Below are 17,971 nucleotides of genomic sequence, written 5' to 3'. Positions count from 1 at the left end.
ATAGAATAGCACAGAAGGAATGAAAAAGGAGAAAGAAATTAATTATGGGATAAGTAGAATTTGTATTTGTCATTTTGCTTGCTTGGATATTCCAAATGGGTGGGTTAATGTACTACAGTAATTAAGCAAATCTTGATATTTGAGTAACGTTATTACTAATATTGTTTACTTGAACATCGCCATCATTTTGAGCTGAAGAATTACAAAACCATTGAGCTCAAGCAATGCATATTTTTCTCAAGTTAATACCAGTTTAAAAATGACTGACACTTTTCTCCCACGCTGTTGCCCGTTATAGCACTTGAAATAATCCCTTTTCGCTTCACTTTGTGATGTCTTTCATTCTAGAACCACCTTATTCTATGATGTCATATTCAACTCAAAACATTAGCTCTATTTCTCTCTCCGCAGATGCTGCTGGACCTACTGAGTATTTCCAGCACTTACTGTTTTTTATTTCAGATTTCCAGCACCAGCAGTATTTTGCTTTCATGATTACACCATTTAACTCAGGGTTACAGTGGCTAAGTTACTGGACTAGTAATCTAGGGGTTTGGACTAAGAAGGGAAGTTTGTGGGAGTTGGAGAATTTGAATTCCATTTTTAAAATCTGGCAGTTAAAAGTTGGTATCAGTAAAAGTTACCATGAAGCTTATTCAGGCAATGGCCATAGTCATTAGTCACAGTCTGTAGACAAGTATTTTCTGTAGAAGGAAGATGGCATTGCAACACAGGACAGAACTGCCAAAGGACAAGATTCTCGGAAGCTGTCAAATCGAATGACTAATTCCGAATACTTGGCAAATTAGTCAGTTTCTCTATATAGCAGCCTGCAAGGTAAGTTCAGTGGGAACATGAGTAAGATCCAGGATGAGGCTACAAAACACTTAGAATGAGTCTTCACAATACCCTTTGGCTAATTTTGCTATGTATGGTGCTGCAATATACATCCCACCTTGCAGTGAGCTATATGCTGTTTGCTAATGGCTTACCCTTATTTTGCTCTTAAGGATACAAAATTCCATGCAAAGACCATCCCCAGCAAGAGAGTCTAGCCACTTCTGTTTGACATTTAGTTGAGTCTGTCATAATTAGCTACATACTTAGTTAATTTCCACTCATTATTTCAGCTAACATTGGATTTTGTCTTAATTTATTGTTGCCAGTAGGCTAAGATGTGTATTGGAATATAAGTGCTTACTAAATATATTTCTGTATTGCTGCCTAACTGTCCAAAGGTCATCAGCACTCAGTAGTTCAAAAATAGCCTTCCTAGAAGTGGATAGAGTATGAAATATTAATTATTAGCAGTGAATTGTTAAAACTACTTGAATACTGAAAGGACCTTTTTTCTGTTTCTTAAATTGAGTTTATTCAGAAAATTTAATTGAAAGATTAAAGCTTTTGTAGTATAATTGCCAAAGTTACAGAGCCTAAATGAAATGGTTTCTTTAACCACTTAACTCTGGTAACACTAATGAAACTGCAGCAAGTTAAGAAAGTAATTACTGTTGGAATGAATTTTTCTGAGCTCTGCTCACTGCCACAGTTGAATTATGCAAGGCACCATATTCTAAGTCTGTAAAATTCTTTCTGAAATTCGGTCTCTTGCTTATTCAGGTTAAATGCATATTTTGAGACCTCCTCGGAAGGCTCCGTCTCACGAGTGGATCTGTATTCTGAATATCTTTCTGTGTGCAGTAAATTAGCTCGGGGTGGAATTCTGACATCAACAGGATTTAACAAATGCCTCAAGTAAGTCAAACTAATTGAAGGTGAAAAATAGTTTTTACTCCCTTCACCGTTGACATTGTTAGTGCTTTTTAGGAGGGTATGGAATAAAAGCCTACCAACAGCTTCTCAAGGGCAGCTAGAGGTGGGCAACAAAATGTTGGCATTGTCAATGAGACTCTCAGCCTGAGAATAATAAAAAGAAGATTGTAAGACTTGTTCCTGTTATTTACCAGTTGACTCTCCATGTGCTGGCAGGCAGCTTAGTGCATGGCTTCTGTCAATGCCAGTTCTAAAAAGATCTTGAACAAGTGCACAATAGCTTTTGGGAAGACAGTCTTCTCTGACATTTCTGTTTTTCCCACGAGGAAACATGGCATCCCCTGCTCAGTAATCAAGCTTATGTTGAAAACCCTACCTGCCCCTTGCTATAGTTGCCTATGTTATGCTTTTAATACATGCCTGTGCAAAAAAAATAGATTGGGAAGTAATCTGTCACAGCATCCAGAAATGCCCAATTACCAATCTATGAAGCAACAGTAACATTGTTTAGTCTGAATAGTTTTGGTTAGAACATTGAATTGGTTGCTTACAGAATTTGACATGTTTTCTTTTGTCTTGTATGCAAGGACTCTATTTCCAACCCATTCAGTAAAACGAATAGAAGATCCCAATAATAGTGGGCAAGCACAAATACACATAGTAGGGATCCAGAGAAGGGCTACACCACTTCCCATGCAGACACACTACCAGCAATCACCAGCTGTTCCCTCCGTTACGGCAGAGCTAACACAGAATTCACCTTCCTCAGGTAAGTTGCTTATTCATGAAAATAAATGGCTGAATACTTAATATATCAGATCAATCAGAAAAATACTACATTCAGGTATTCCTACAGACATTTTGAATAAATAATACAGAGAAATTAATGGGACTAAGAGTTGGAAAATCCTGACTCAGAGATTTAAGAGATGTCTACACAGAAGCATTGGTTTTGATCTTCTGGAATTCCCTAGCTTTTAGGATGGTCCCCATGGACTGGAAGGTAGCAAATTGAACCCTACTATTCAAAAAACGGGGGAGGCTATAACTAGCAGGATAGATGAAGGGGAACCAGTGGGTGTAGTATTTGGATTTCCAAAAAGCATTCAGTAATGAGGTTATTGCACAAATTAAGGCCCGTGGAATTGAGGTTAATATGTTGGCATGGATTGAGAATTGCTTTGAAAACAGCAGGAATAAACAGATCATTTTTGGGTTGACAGGCTGTAATTAGTGGGGTACAGCAAGGATCAATGCTTGGGCCTCAGTTATTTACAATCTGTATTAATAACTTAGTTAAGAGGGACAGAGTGTAATCTATCCAAGTTGGCTGCTGATACTTTTTTAGTGAACTTTGTATACACTACTTGCTGTGCAACCCCATCTGAAGCCTGCATCGCCTTGTGGAAAGACCGGCTCGCCAGTCTCGAACAACCCCCAGCGATGGAAATTCTACCAGATGAAAGCCTGTCCCCCAGGAGCTAATTGCAACTGGGCAACCTGGAAGTGCTTTAACAGACTTAGGATTGGTGTAGGTCGTTCAAAGATGTCACTAAGGAAATGGGGATATACAACCAACCCGACAACTTGTGAATGTGGAACTGAGCCACAGACTATGCAACATCACCTACAATGCCTATCGCTAGAGGAACCCTGCACTATTGCAGATCTTGCCAAATTCAACAACAAGGCGCAAAAATGTGTCCGGTTCTGGCTGGGCCATGTATAGACTGTTCGTGGACACGATAAGAAGAAGAAGTGAACTTTGTAAGCTGTACAGCAGGTTGATTGAGTGAGCAAGTACAGTTTGGGGGAGTGTGAAGTTACCCATTTTGGTAGAAAAGTGCAATACTTTTTAAATGGTGAGTGACTGCAAAATACTGGTGTTCAGAGGGAACCTGTGTGTCTTTGTACACGAATCACAAAGTTAGTATTCCGATACAACAAGCAACTAAGAAAGCAAATGGTATGTTAGCATTTATTACAAAATGATGTAGCCTTTTTTACAAAGGGATTAGAGTATGACAGTAAAGAAGTTTTATAAGAATTACATAGGGCCTTGGTGAACTCACACCCTGTAGCACTGTGTACTGTTTTGGTCTACCTTACCTAGGGAAGGATATACTTGCCTTGGAGGGAATGCATTGGAGGTTCACTACACTGGTTCTTGGGATGATGACATTGTCCTGTGAGGAGAGATTGAATAGACTAGGCTTATATTCCCTCGAGTTTAGACGAATAAGAGGTGATCTCATTGGAACATATAAAATTCTTTTAAGGAGCTTGACAGGGCAGATGCTGGGAGGATGTTTCCCTGACTGGGAAATCTAGAACTAGGAGTCAGCTATTTAGGACTAAGGAGAAATTTCTTCACTCAAAGGGTTGTAAATCGTTGGAATTCTCTACCAGAGGGAGCTTTGGATGCACAATCATTTGAGTATATTTAAGACGGAAATTGAAGGATTTTTAGGTACTAAGGAAATCAAGATATATGGGGATGGCGCAGGAGGATGGAGTTAAGATAGAAGACCAGCCAGGTTCTTATTGAATGGCAGAGCAGCTTGCAGAGCCAAACACCTACTCCAGCCCCTAGAAAATGACACGAGTGTGTAACTTATTTTACAGTTGTGCTTCTGACATAACTGTAAGGATTTCATTTTAATGACAACATTCACAAATATTGCTCTCCCCTCATTAACATGATAGGGATTTTAAAAGGTTACTGACACAGAGGGCAGAATTTTCTGCCTGTCGGGCGGGCGGGCCCGACCCAATCTCCGGCGGGCGGGGAGCCGATCCCCACTGGAGAAGCGGGCCCTGCTGCCTTTTCACATGGGCGGGCCAATTAAGGCCCGCCCAGCGTGATGCCAGGCAGGAAGCACTATGCGCTCCCTGTGTTGGGGGGGGGGGGGAGGAGAGGAAGATTCCCCAAAAGCGAGAGTGCGCTCTTTCGCACATGCGCACAGAAGAGCGCACATCTCCCTGAGGATAAGTGCTGCCTCAGGGAGATCGTCGACACTTTTAAAAAGATTAAAAAAATAGAAAAAAAAATCCTTAACATGTCTCCCTCATGTGACAATGACACATGAGATGGGACATGTTCATAAATTACAGTAAAACTTTATTAAACTTTTTAAAACCCTGCATGAAACCTCATCCCGCCAGTGGATGAGGTTTCATGTTTTTTCTATTTGCCGCCGGGGCTCCTGGCCTTAAAGGTTGGACGGGCAGGTCCTTTAATTGTTTAAATGATCCTGACAATGGCCTCAATTGGCCATTGACAGGTTGGCGGGTGCACAGCTGAGTTTGCTGTGCCCCCGTCTACTTGAAAATTTAAATGGGGTGGGATGATGTCGGGGATTGCCCCCGACGTCATCCCGTGTCATTTTACGCGTCGGCGAGTGGGCCCCGCCCCCTGCTCACGACGGCAAAATTCTGCCCACAGATCGAGGAATTATTTGATGAGGAGATGGATTTTTTTTCAATTTATAGCTGGTTGACACTCTCCAGCATGTGACCCAAATGTCTGGGTTTCATGTATGAAACTTAACATGCTGCTGTTCTGTGGATGACATCACAACCAAGCATGATTCTTATCTTGTATTCACATTTGAAATCCAGATTTCGCTGGTTAGTGATCAAAGATGGGAAACATGGCTGTTTTTTTAAAATTCCTCCTTAACCTGGAAATGGTAGTAATGAGGACCCTCCTCTCACTATGCAAACCTCAGGAAATGAGGGTTCTTGAGAAGTTGGGTATTCCCTTGGAGCCAAACCCATGTTAGACCCATAGTGCCCATAGGCTCTAGGGCACGGTGGTCTAGCTTCCAAGTGCCTTAACATTGAGCCTCTGCAGATTTTCCAGAGGCCATTTTCTCAACTTATTTACCTTGCCATTATCCTACAGGACTGTTGAGGGATATGCAACACAATTTTAGCCAAATGCATCAGTGACTTCCAAAATAAACTGGTTGACAAAGATGTGTTGCGAGTGAAAAGGCTTCTGCCAGGTGAAATTCCTGAACTGTTGGACAGGGATTGCCGAATCCTGGATTCTTCATTCATAGATCCTGCCTGCAGATGAACATATGCCACCACCTGCTTCAAGGATTCAGGGCTGCCAGCGCCACATGTTTTCTGAGTGTTGTTACAGAGCAAAATTCTGCACATGTCCTTTGATGTAAAATGTCTTTCGCAGCCAGGTAGACAATCTATCTGAAGTTTACAAGCTTTTGGTAGGCTACCTTAAATGATCAAGCTAAATTCTATGGTTTCACTGCGCTTTGCATAAACCTGTACAGGATTCATTCTAGCAAATCTTTGACGTTTTCTTTTGGCAGAAAAAGTGTTGTTCCAAAGATTTAGGTACTCACAGTCAGAACCTAGTCAATGCACTGAATCCTTAGGGAATTGGGGATGGGAGTGTGGGGGTATGCGTGGAAAGTAACATAGATTTATGGCTGAGTGGAGCTACTTGAATGTATGCATCAGAAAGCCCATTGATTACATTGAGATTTCATGTTCAGAAAAAAAATTAATATTTTTGATTTTTGCTGCTGTCACAGGATGTTAACAAAATACTTATTGATGGCTGCAGCAGTTTTTGTATTATATAATTCGCTGATTGTATCATCGTTGTACCTCATTGAAAGTACTGGTAAATAAATCTATGGTCATGTTTGGGATGACATTTATCCTTAACACATTTCACGTTATGTTTGCATGGTTATTTAGGAACTGATTAATGTGGGGTGTTGGGTAGGGTGGGTGAATGATGAATATCATGTGATAAGTAACTTCAGAGAATATAACATTTCTGAAAGAAGACCTGTTCTCTGTGAATCTCTACTCTCTGATGTTGCATGTTTGGTCTATACTAAAAATAATGAAGCTGTGTTATTCTTGAATAAACTAAACTGAACTATGAAAGGATTGTAATCTATAAAGGCTGTGCTGAAAGTTGAGACTCAGCTGGAAGGACCACAGTTGTATCCATTGTGCTTATCTTATTTTTTCTGATTTCAGCACAGACAGTGGTAAATCACTTTCAAAGGATGCCTGCAGGTAACCTTTCTACTGGTCAGCCAGGATCTCAGATGACCTACACATTTCAACAAAGTGTTCCAGTTCAGAATGTTACCAAGATGCCACAAGACCAAAATGTCCTGGCACAACCACACCAAAATGCTGCAGTGACTCTTGTACAAAGCAGAACTCCAATCGCTAGCGAAGCAGTGAGGTGTACAGTTGTCCAGTCTCCAACTTTTAGCACTCATCCTGCGGTTTCAGTTCCACATTCATTAACTGGAACCAGCATACCACAGGGAACAGTGATCCAAAACCATGCCACAACGACAACACAGCCATCAGTTACAATGACGACTTCTCAGCAAGTGCTTCACCATCCACAGTTCTTTCAGCAGCAGCTTCCTGGTCACCAGCTCTCCTTACCAACAGTATCTTCTAATCAGGTGAATACGTCTGCAACGACAACTGTTACTGTGATACAGCAGGCTGTCTCTCACAGCCATGCAGCAATTGGCAGAGTTCAAAGTATACCAGCCACCACTGTCACTGTTTCCCAAGGACAGCTGTTATCGGGTGCAGTATCCCACTCTGTACAGGCACCACGTCACCAGCCAAAAACAAATAACCAGCAAGACACTGTTCTGTTGGCACCTCAGCACTATTCCTCCACCCCGAGTCCCACTGTTGTATCTGGTGCCGCCGTGCAAAACTTTCAAGTCTCAACAGGTCAAGTGGTTGCAATTGCCGGTGTTCAAAGCCCTCCAGCTCCCAGGATGTGTTTCCAGAATATAGCACCAAAACCAGCAGGAATGCCACCTCAGCAAGTTCAGCCTACCATAATGCAACAGCAACCCCAGCAAAGTGTACGTGTGATTGTTAGTCAGCCAGCTCAACAGGGACAGAGTTTTGCCCCTGCCATTCATCAGATATTGTTGACAAATCCAGCTGCTATTCAGGCTGGCCAAACTATTCATTTGGCTGGGAAGGCAAATGTGACCCCTTCGTCCTCGCCGTCTCCTGTACCTGTCAACAACACGCAGGTACAAGTGGGGTTGGTTACTCAACCTTCCACCCCTCAAATGCAAGGGCCTCAAACAGTGAGTAAGATGCTATCTGTGAAACGGCAGCAACAGCAGCAACAGCTTCCCCAAAAGCAGTTCCAGATGCAACTTCAGTCTCAACAGACAGGTACTGGAGCTAGTCAACCTCCCTCTGGGGATTCTAGCTTAATAAAACAATTACTTCTTCCAAAAAGAGGACCCCCTACTCCAGGTGGTAAACTTATATTGCCTGCTCCTCAAATGCCTCCCCCTTCCAATACTAGAGCTCCTAGTCCTCAGGTGGTCTATCAAGTGACTCACAATCAGGCAAGTAATTTTGGAGTTCAAGCTCAAGGTCAACAGTTAGTAGTTGGCCAGCAAAATGTGCAGCTTGTCCAAGGTCCCATCCATTCACAGGGGTCAGTGCAGACAGTGCCCATTCCTCATATGCAGATTTTACCAGGTCAGTTGATCTCTGCTAGTAACACTGCTGCTCTTCTCCAGGGAACAGCTGGCAACCAGGTTACCATTACTGTTGTGCCAAATAGCACCTTTACTGCAGCAGCTGGGAGTCATGGCAGTGGGACGCAGATCATTGCCCCTGCAGGAATTGCTGTCACTGGGTCACAAGCAGGAGTTGGCCTCCAAGTACAAACATCTCCACCTATCTTGACATCACAGAGTGGACAGGTAAAAAGCTCAGAATCTGGAATTGCATTCACAGGTGACAAAATTATTTGCCAGAAGGAGGAAGAAGCAAAAGATACAACAGATTTACATCTGCATGAACGTAAAATTGAAATTATGGAGAATCCTTCCTGTTCAGAGGGAGCTACACCAAATGGCGGTTTAAAGGAAAGCGAAACGCAGACAACAAAACTTGTAAACGGGAAAAGACATGATAATTCACATCTACCTCCATCTAACTCAGGGATAGCTCAGTCTGAGCCCATCCAGTGCACACTGGCCTCAAATGGACCTTTGACAGGAGTAAGTCAAAATGTAACCAATGGGAAGCTGAATGTAGAGCATACAGGAATGCAGGAAATTAAAAAAGATCTTTTGAAAATACCCATGGTTAATGGGATCTGTGATTTTGAAAAAGGAGATGGTTCACACTTAAGCAAAAACATTCCAAATCATAGAGCTTCCAACCATGTGGAAAATGGTGACGTAGCTGCACAGGAGCAATGGGGCAATATGGACTGTAATCAGCAAAACACTGCCAAAAGTGGTCAATTGACCAAAGTGCATAATGGACCTGTTTCGATAGGAAATTCTAGTGCTAGCTGTACAGTCGTTTCAAGCTCTGTTGACCAGATCAGTGGTACAAACTCAGGATTATCCAATGGACCTATAACAGCTGGCATAGGCTCAGCGATGCCTCAGCTTCAGCAATGTCCAAGTTCAGTTGTTTCTGTGCAGTCTTCGCTTTCTAACGCTCCCCAGGTGCATTACTCTCCAGCTCCACACCAACCTGGACCTGTAGCTATACATTCAGTCCAACTTTATCAGACTCCAACAACCAATGGTTCAACTGATTGTCAGCTTTTAAAAAGGTCAGCTGAATGCAAAGATAATGTATCAGGAATACCAAATAAAGTGGGAGTAAGGATTGTTACCATCAGTGACCCTAACAAGGCTGGCTGCAGTTCAACAATGGTGGCTGTGCCAGTAGGATCTGATTCCAGTTCTATAGCCAAAGTAGCTATGGACAATGTAACACAGCAAAATCAGCATCTGCCTGTTCTTTCACATGGCATAGTTAATCAGGTAAGCAAGTAATTAAATACGCAGTATAGCTAATTTCTGTTTAATTTACTACTTTCATAAAATTGTAATTTAAAAATGATTGAAGTTCCTTGTAAAATTTCCGTTTTGATACTGATATTTTGCTTCAGAATCAGGTTTGTTGACTTTGCAGTTTGTTGACTGGTTTTACATTAATATTATTTTGTAACATTTACAGTTTACTAAAGAACTAAAAAATTGCTGTGTACCATAAAGCTTGAAAAGAGTATTGATGGTTTGAGAATAACTTGTGGATGTCAAGATTCCAGACGTTTGTCTTGTATCATTTTGCATTGAATAGCTTTAAAGCCAAAAAAGGCGATTTATGATTGTTCAGAAAATAATGTTACAGCAGGTTTTCCACTCCATATTCTTGATTTCTCACTGTGTCTACTGACTTCTGCTATCAGAGCTTATTCTAAACTCTTGTTCTTTGCTGTGCCAGATTTCTTCTCACTCAAAGTCTGCCAAGTAGGTGTTTGTTCAAGAGTTAACATTGGGCAGATTTAGAGGGAAACTGTTAGAAAGTTATCCAAGGTCTGAAGTGCTTCGATTTCTGGTGGCAATTCCAAGATTTGTTTTACTCAGGCAAATTATTTAAAGTATTTCCCACTGCTGCTTGCTAGATCACTTTCTTGCAAGTCTTTTAGAATATTGACATCATGCAGCGTGTGTGTGTGTGTGTGTGTGGTCTTAATGCCATTTTTTTCAAAAAAAAAGGATTTGCAAGTAGGTTCAAGTAGCCATTGCATTTTCATTGTACTTTCCTCCAACTACTCTGCAGCAAAAACAATAGCCCAGATTTTGCAGTAGTAATAACTGTAGAAACTGTTATTATTTGCTATCATTACTCCTCTGAAGCTGATGGCAACTTCTGGAGTCCACACATGAAGTAATCCAAAAGTTCCTGTTGGTGATTATATGCTTTCCCTATTGGATGCACTATTGAAGTTCCCTGGACTGCAATCAAGTAGAAATCACTCAACTGATGAGAAGTTGCCCTTTGTATTCTTACTCTTGCTATAAAAATGCTTGAAAAGTTTGCATATTTTTGAATGAGGCGTAACTGGGTTTTTAACAGCGTACTCAATTCATAATTTCTGCTTAACAGCCTCACTGTCCTGAGAAACTAATTTTCTATTTGTGGAGTGTCAAATTTCTCCGTGAAAAAAATCACATTAAAAATTTTTTTTTTACAATTTGTTTTGTATTTCAGCTTCTACCTTTAATCCCATGTGTGTGTCCCAATCATTAATTTTTGCTCTAAAATTTTAATTAGAATTGAAAAAAATGGTGCGTTTTACTTCCTGCTTTGCTGTCCATTAAGATGCTGCTTACTCTGCTTGATGACATAACTTGCTGAATGCCTGCTGATCCCTTTGACTTGATGCCAAATTCAAACTGAAGCCAGAGAAGGGGGAATCCACACCACAGAGATCACGCGAGTCGTCATTTCACTTCTGACCATTAAATCCAGACCCATATATGCACATCATATTCTTTTGTCTGTTACTTTAAATTCTGCACTTGGCTAGGCTTTGTTTTGTTCAGTGGTGTTCACTTTGACTCGTCTAGAGGTTTACAGATTTGAAAAATTTGATCTTCAATTTTCAAGATAACTTTGCTACATTTTCTGATTTTTTTTTAAAGCTCCAGAGACCTTGGGGCGTGAGTTATGTCTAGGAATTATGATGCTTTGTCATTAATTCATGAAAGCACTCATTTAATGTCAGTTTTGGGAAAGTTATAACTGGAATCTATCGCTAGGGTTACAGTGTGACTGAGCACTTGAACAAGTCTGAGCTGATCAAAGATTTGCATGGATTTCTGAAAGGTAGATCATGTTTGACTAATTCAGTTGAGTATTTAAGGTCAGTCATATGCAGGACAAAGGAATGCATGTGTCTGTTTGGACATCCTAAAGGCAATTGGTAAAGTAAGATTACCTACGTGAGATTATTAACAAAAATTAGAACAGAATTGGAGGTAACCTTGTGATATGGATTGATAATTAGTTGGAAGGTTGGAGTAGGGATAAAAGGAATATACTCTGATTGGTAGGTAGTGACAAATGGTGTTCCCCTGGGATCTGTACTAAGTTCTCCATTTGTTATGTATATTGATGACTTGGATAAAGGAGGTGAGAGTTCCGTTTATAAGTTTGCTGGTGACACTAATTAAGGAGGCTCAGTTACTTTCTGCTCCCTTCGACACAAGTAATAACGGGACATAAACCGAATAAGTGAGTAAACAAAACTCGAACACATGGAATTCACTGTGGAGGAGTGTGAGGTCCCCCAATTTGGATCCAATAAAGTTAAATCAGAATATTTTCTTAATAGCAAATGATTAAGAATGGTGGAGGAGCAAAGAGAATTTGATGTACAGGTGTACAAATCACTAAAAGCTGGTACACTGGTACAAAATAATCAAACAGGTAATGGGAATATTTTCTTTTTATCAAGGGGTCTAGAATGCAAAACTGATGACGTTTTGCTTCTGCTGTACAATGCCTTGGTCAGACTGTATCTCGAGTATTGCATTAACCCCTGGACACTACACCTCAGGCAAAACTTATTGTCCTTGGAGGACATCCGGTACAGATTCACTAGAAATATGTCGAGACTTAAAGGATCAAGTCATGAGGACAAGTTGCATAAACGTGGCATGTATTGCCTTGTTTAGAAAGTTGAGAGGTGATCTAAGTCAGCTATTTAAAATGGGGGAAAAAATTGATACAGTAGATATAGCAAAGTTATTTCCTCAGCTAGGCTCATCCAATATGATTTGCACATGACAAATATTTCTGCAGTCTGTTCCTTTTAACAGTATTAACAACACTGCCAGCAGAAACCCAGAAGACCAATTTTTAACCTCTTGAGCACATCAGGCTCTTTCACCGCACTTCCAACAGGCACCACTGAACAGTGCTAAGGAATTGAACATCTGGGGCAGACTTTTGTCCTTGGCTGGTGGGCGGGGGCAGTTGGGAAACCACCCGCAATCGACACCGGACCGCGATTTCATGCTGGTGAGCCAATTAAGGCCTTGCCCAACGTGAAACATGAGTGGCAGTGCTGAGCGCTGCCTGTGCACAGGGTGGGGGTGGGGGCGGGGACGGAGGACTGTGAGCGGGTCGAGCATGAAAGCGAGTAAATGCTTCATAATCTCCCTGAGGCATGGAGCTGCCTCAGGGAGATGAAGAGATATGAAACAAAATGTAATGAAACATGTTCCCTCATGTGACTCTCACATGAACAGGGACGTGTTATTAATGAAAAATTAAAGTTTTTATTTTTATTTGCTTTTGGAAACCTCATCCTGCCTGTGGATGAGGTTTCCAAAAAAATGCAAAGGCCACTTGGCCTTTTTGCCTGCCCGCCAACTGTTAGGTTGGACGGGCAGTGGAAAATTTAAGTTAATTGATAACTTAATGGCCTTACTTCCAACCGAACTATCGCGCAACTGCGCGTTGACGTCAGCTGAAGCCGATGTCAACATTCGCCATTTCACGTTCAAGCAGGTCGGGCGCGCACCCGCATGCTGAGCGAAAATTTCTGCCCCTGGTCAATTTTTCTCTCCTTGTTTTACCACCTGTACTATGATCGCTACTAAGACCAGCTAACTCAGCAAATGCTGTTTTTTTAAATCTGTATTGTCCACATACTGACTGAATAGCTTTGCTCAGTCAATGGAGATGTACTTTATATTTTTGTTTTAAAATTTGCCCACAGCTGGGGTTAGCTGTATTTTTGTCTCATTTAAATGAATGGAACAGAATCAATTGATGGTGAGAAATGGAACTTGCTGCAGTGTTTTATGATTACGTTAGTCATGTTTTATTGCTACATTTTATCATGTTCTCCAGTAGGTTCTGTATGCACGACAATGTTTTTACATTTAGGAGTGGTCAGTAATGTTAAGGTTAATCTTAATGAAAACAACATTTAATATTTATTTAATGAACTAATCTTGAACTCAATTTCATATTAGCTGTAATGTTGCATTCAAATCTACTTGTGACCTTTAGAATCTTGAAGTGTCGTAACCAGCAAGAGCACGACGGCATTTCTTATGATATTTAGAAGTATTAAATTACTTTGCAGATGGTGCATATGATTGGACAAGATATGGTGAATAAAATAGATGCACTTTATCCTACCACACCTTTTATTTTTACTTGAACTTAATGATGATTAAGTTCTACCAAGAGCATAAATTACTGTCGCGTTAGGTGATGACGGGCAAGATTTTGCTCAAAGTAACCTGTTATTATTGAGCACTTGCAGTAACTTTATGGGCAACACATTTTAAACCAAAATTACCATGAGGTACCCCACTCCCAACAAAACCTGGCCTGATGCCTTCAAACTCATGACAGCATCTCAGTCTTGAACCATTAAGTTGCCATAGTGCAAAAAAAAACCTTTGATCGTCTTAGCTAAGTATGTTTTATTGAACCTTCATCGAAGCTCGTCATAACTGCAGATCTCAGTAGTATTAATGTGCAAGGATATGAATATTTTTCAGTTATTTTTCCTGGAAGAGTGTCTGTATTGATTTACTTGTGACAAATATTCCTGCAGTCTGCTCCTTTAGCAGTTTCATCAGCACCAATAGCCGCCCAGATCAATTCTCAGCCTCTTCAACATCAAGTTCTATCATCACATCAACATGGCGAGCTAACAAGAAAACCAGGACAGAATTTCATGTGCCTGTGGCAAGGATGCAGAAGGTGAATCACTTTTGCTAATTAAACAATGATTCTGAAAAATTACTTCTGTATTGAAGATAGGTCTGAACTATGGTTTTGATTTCCTGTATCCCTTTAGAATGATACTTTTGAGCCACACCCTGTTGAGCCACTCCCTGTTTGATGCAATATAAAACTAGGATGGCTAGTTAGTTTGCTCATGAGGTCCTACAGCTCTATGGTCTGAGGAGACGTGCCACCTGGTTTTGCTTCCTTTTTGGACAATGTGTCCTGGTACTGTATCACTTCCCAGTGTGTGGCTCAAAGAGAACTTTTTTATCTGCTTCGTGTTCAATTCCCAGTGCTTATCTTAATTTTATATTCAAATTCAATTTTTCATATGCTCACACAATCCAGTAAAGCAGTCTAATTGTCTTACACTAAAGTGTGTGCCTGAATTGCCCAATATATAATCGTAGGAAGGCATAACAGAATTCTGAAGAAGGGCCATACGGACTTGAAATGCTAAGTTGGTTTCTCTCTCCACAGATGCTGTCAGACCTGCTGAGTTTTTCCAGCATTTTCTGTTTTTATTTCAGATTTCCAGCATCCGCAGTATTTTGCTTTTGTTATTACAGTAGGATTCTATTTTGTCTGAACTAGACATTGTGCCTTCCGCACATGCTGTCATTTGTGCTGCTCTTTTCAGAGATTGAAATGAAAGCAAGATGTGGATAGGTACAAATTGTAAGGCTGCTTTATTTTTATGAAGCAAATAAAACTATTCTTTTATGACAACATATTAAACATAGTTTGTTACAAAGAAAAATTAAAATTACTGCAATGGTGGGAAATCTACATTGCAACAGAGACGACTTCAAAATATTTCATTGGCTGTAAGCGCTTTGGGAGGTCTTGAGATGGTGCAAGTCTATCTGTTTTCCGTTGATATTGGAAACATTCAAATGTGTAAGTTGAATCATATTCATTTACAGAACATTATGTAAATTTGAAGAGAGAGCAGGTTTTGCTTATGCACCAAACTCTGAACTAATCAGGTTTTCGTAATCTTAGACAAAACTGAATTAACATTTTTTACGTTAATTCTAGGCATAATTCCATTAGTATTTTATATAGTAGTTTTTGCAGATGTAATGTGTTGTAAAATCCAGTAAGTTGAAAGCTGAAAATGTCTTTAAGAAAGGCTTGTCATAATTTTAAATTTAGTACCGCTGTAACAGATACTTGCTATTTTAAGGATACTATATAAATGCTGAATTTCCCAGTGCGCTTTACAGGAATGGTTATTGAATAAAAGATTACTCTGAGAGCCATGAGGACATATTGAGAAGAGGTAGATTTTATGGAACACCTCAATAGAGGAAGAGAGCTGAGAGACTTATGGAGGGAATTCCAGAGCCTAGGGTGCAGGCAGTTGAAGGCATGACTGTCAAAGGTAAAACAATTAAAATTGGGATGCCCAAGAGACCGGAATTGGAGAGAGCTGGAGAAGTTTATGGAGATGTGGAGGGGCAAGGCCATGGACAGATTTGAAAACAAAGATGAGTGTGTTGCCGGCCTAAGAGCCAATGTAAGTCAGCAAACATGGTTGATCGGTGAATAGGACTTGGTGCACAGTTGGATATGGGTAGCATATTTGAATGTGTTTATGTTTATGGAGGGTGGAAGATAGGAGGCTGATCAGGAGAGCATTAAAACAGCCAAGACCAGAGTTAATAAAAAGCAGATGAGGTTGGTGGTGTTACAGAGGTGGAAGTAGATGATCTCGATGATGGAGTAAGTGTGTTGTTGGGAAACTCCTATTTGGGGTAAACTCAGCCAAGGTTTCAAAAAGTCTAGTTCAACCTCTGAAAGTGACCAGAGAGAGGGATGGAGTCAGTGACTAGGGAACGTTGCTTGTGTCGAGGACCAAAGACACTGGCTTCAGTCTTCCCAATATTTGGTTGGAGGAAATTTCTGTTCATGGATGCCAGACAATTGGTGTGGCATATCGAGGAGTTGAGTGAGGTGGTGGTAAGGTACAGTTAGATATCAGCATACAGATGAAACTTGACCATGTGCCTTTGGACAATGTTGATAAGGGGTAGCATGTAGATGAGAAATAGGAGGGGAGGGTGCAAGGATAGATCTTTGGTAGAGGTAACAGTGTGGGAACAGGAAGAAAAGCCAATCGCAGATGATTCTCTGACTATGACTGGATGGAATTTAAGGCCCTCAGTCACAGTGGGGTATATACTTAATCTATAGATACATTACTACTTTGAATTTAGGAATACATTCAATTCTTTGTATTGTTTATTAATTTTTAAAATTATTTTTAGTCTTTTACTAGCTTTTTTTTTACCCAATTGTCACTACTTTTTCCTTTCACAGATAAGTGCATTTTTTCTTAGGTTAACAAGCAAATATAAGAAAGGAATTTCTGTGCAGAACTACTGCATGCTAATGTTGACCTCAAATAGGTGAAAAGAATGAGCAAGATAAAATCTAGAGTGGGGTAGAAAGTTACAAAATGAGGAGATGCTGACAGCGGTGGTGCTTTAGGAAGCTACTTTTGGAGGAATCCTTTGTTGGGGCAGAATTGGTGGTCCTCGTCTGCTGGTGGACTCAATTGGCCTGACTAAGAACTAGCAGTTAAGTACAAATAAACAACACTGGAATTGAAATTGGGAAAACTAAAGTATTTTCCTTTCAAATTTTAGATGGTTTGATTCGCCATCTCAGGTGTACTACCATGCAGCAACTGAGCATGGAGGGAAAGATGTGTATCCAGGGGCATGTATGTGGGAGGCCTGTGAACACTTTCCACGGCAGAGATTCTCCTTCATTACTCACCTACAGGTAAGGAACTGCAAAAGTTTGTGAAGTGGCAGCTTGTTTCTTTGCTTTTGTTTTGGTAAAGGTAATACTGTGATGCTTTGGTTTTATATTTTAACTAGGATAAACACTGCACAAAAGAAGCACTCCTTACAGGATTGAAGAAGCTTGAAGAGCAAGCACAAAATGGAAACCAACAAACTTTGAATAAGTAAGGAAAAAAGCACTAATGTTTAAATAAGGGAAATTTAAAGAGTTTAGCATACAGGTAGATATGTTGCTCTACTGAAACAGATAATTGGGATACTAAATTATTGAATTTTAGTCAGCCTACAATGAAGTTAGTTCAGGCCTTATGATATTTTATAATTGAGTGGCTTAACAAGCATCCTCCTCTGCTGCTTCCCCATGTTTCCCTTACCTATCAAGCTAAACTGCGCCCTCGACTGTCCTGTCCCAGCCCTGAACCTATGTCTGCCTTCAGTTTTTCTCCTATCTCTCCTCATGTCCCCTCCAAGTGCATCTTTTCCGTGAGACCCACCTCCTGCTCCTTGACCTATTTCCACTAAACTCTTGCAATTCTCAACCTGATCACCATGTGAGCTGATGTTGGAAGTGGCCTCATCCTGTACATCTCTCTTTCAAAACTGACATAATTGCTTTCTCAAAAAAGCATCACCCTACTGCCCCATCTCAATCCTCAATTTTCTTTTAAGCCCTTGAATCTCTGAAATCTCTGCTCATCTTTCTAACACCTCCATGTTTGAAGTTCTCTGGCCAGGTTTTCATGCTGCCGCAGCACTGAAAT

General features: G+C 40.6%; 2 protein-coding genes across 4 annotated transcripts in view; one reads left to right on the top strand and one right to left on the bottom strand.

Moving 5' to 3' along the window:
• scaf11 (SR-related CTD-associated factor 11) overlaps positions 1-17,971 on the bottom strand; it is a 116,574-nt gene that overhangs the window by 4,190 nt on the left and 94,413 nt on the right. The gene's annotated exons all lie outside the window — the stretch shown is intronic.
• Positions 1-17,971, top strand: part of arid2 (AT-rich interactive domain 2) — a 110,963-nt gene that overhangs the window by 89,201 nt on the left and 3,791 nt on the right. For 2 of the 3 annotated variants that reach the window (XM_078567851.1, XM_078567853.1), the window contains 6 exons: positions 1,621-1,755; positions 2,361-2,542; positions 6,799-9,614; positions 14,219-14,367; positions 17,049-17,187; positions 17,286-17,374. In XM_078567851.1, coding sequence (XP_078423977.1) covers positions 1,621-1,755; positions 2,361-2,542; positions 6,799-9,614; positions 14,219-14,367; positions 17,049-17,187; positions 17,286-17,374 — 3,510 coding nt within the window. The remainder of the gene's footprint in view (positions 1-1,620; positions 1,756-2,360; positions 2,543-6,798; positions 9,615-14,218; positions 14,368-17,048; positions 17,188-17,285; positions 17,375-17,971) is intronic. The other variant, XM_078567854.1, reaches the window with a different exon arrangement.

Source organism: Cetorhinus maximus, chromosome 22, assembly GCF_964194155.1.
Source record: "Cetorhinus maximus chromosome 22, sCetMax3.hap1.1, whole genome shotgun sequence".
NCBI classification, from domain to species: Eukaryota; Metazoa; Chordata; class Chondrichthyes; order Lamniformes; family Cetorhinidae; genus Cetorhinus; species Cetorhinus maximus.
Note: the sequence above shows the minus strand (reverse complement) of the source record. Positions and strands in the feature narration are given on the sequence as shown.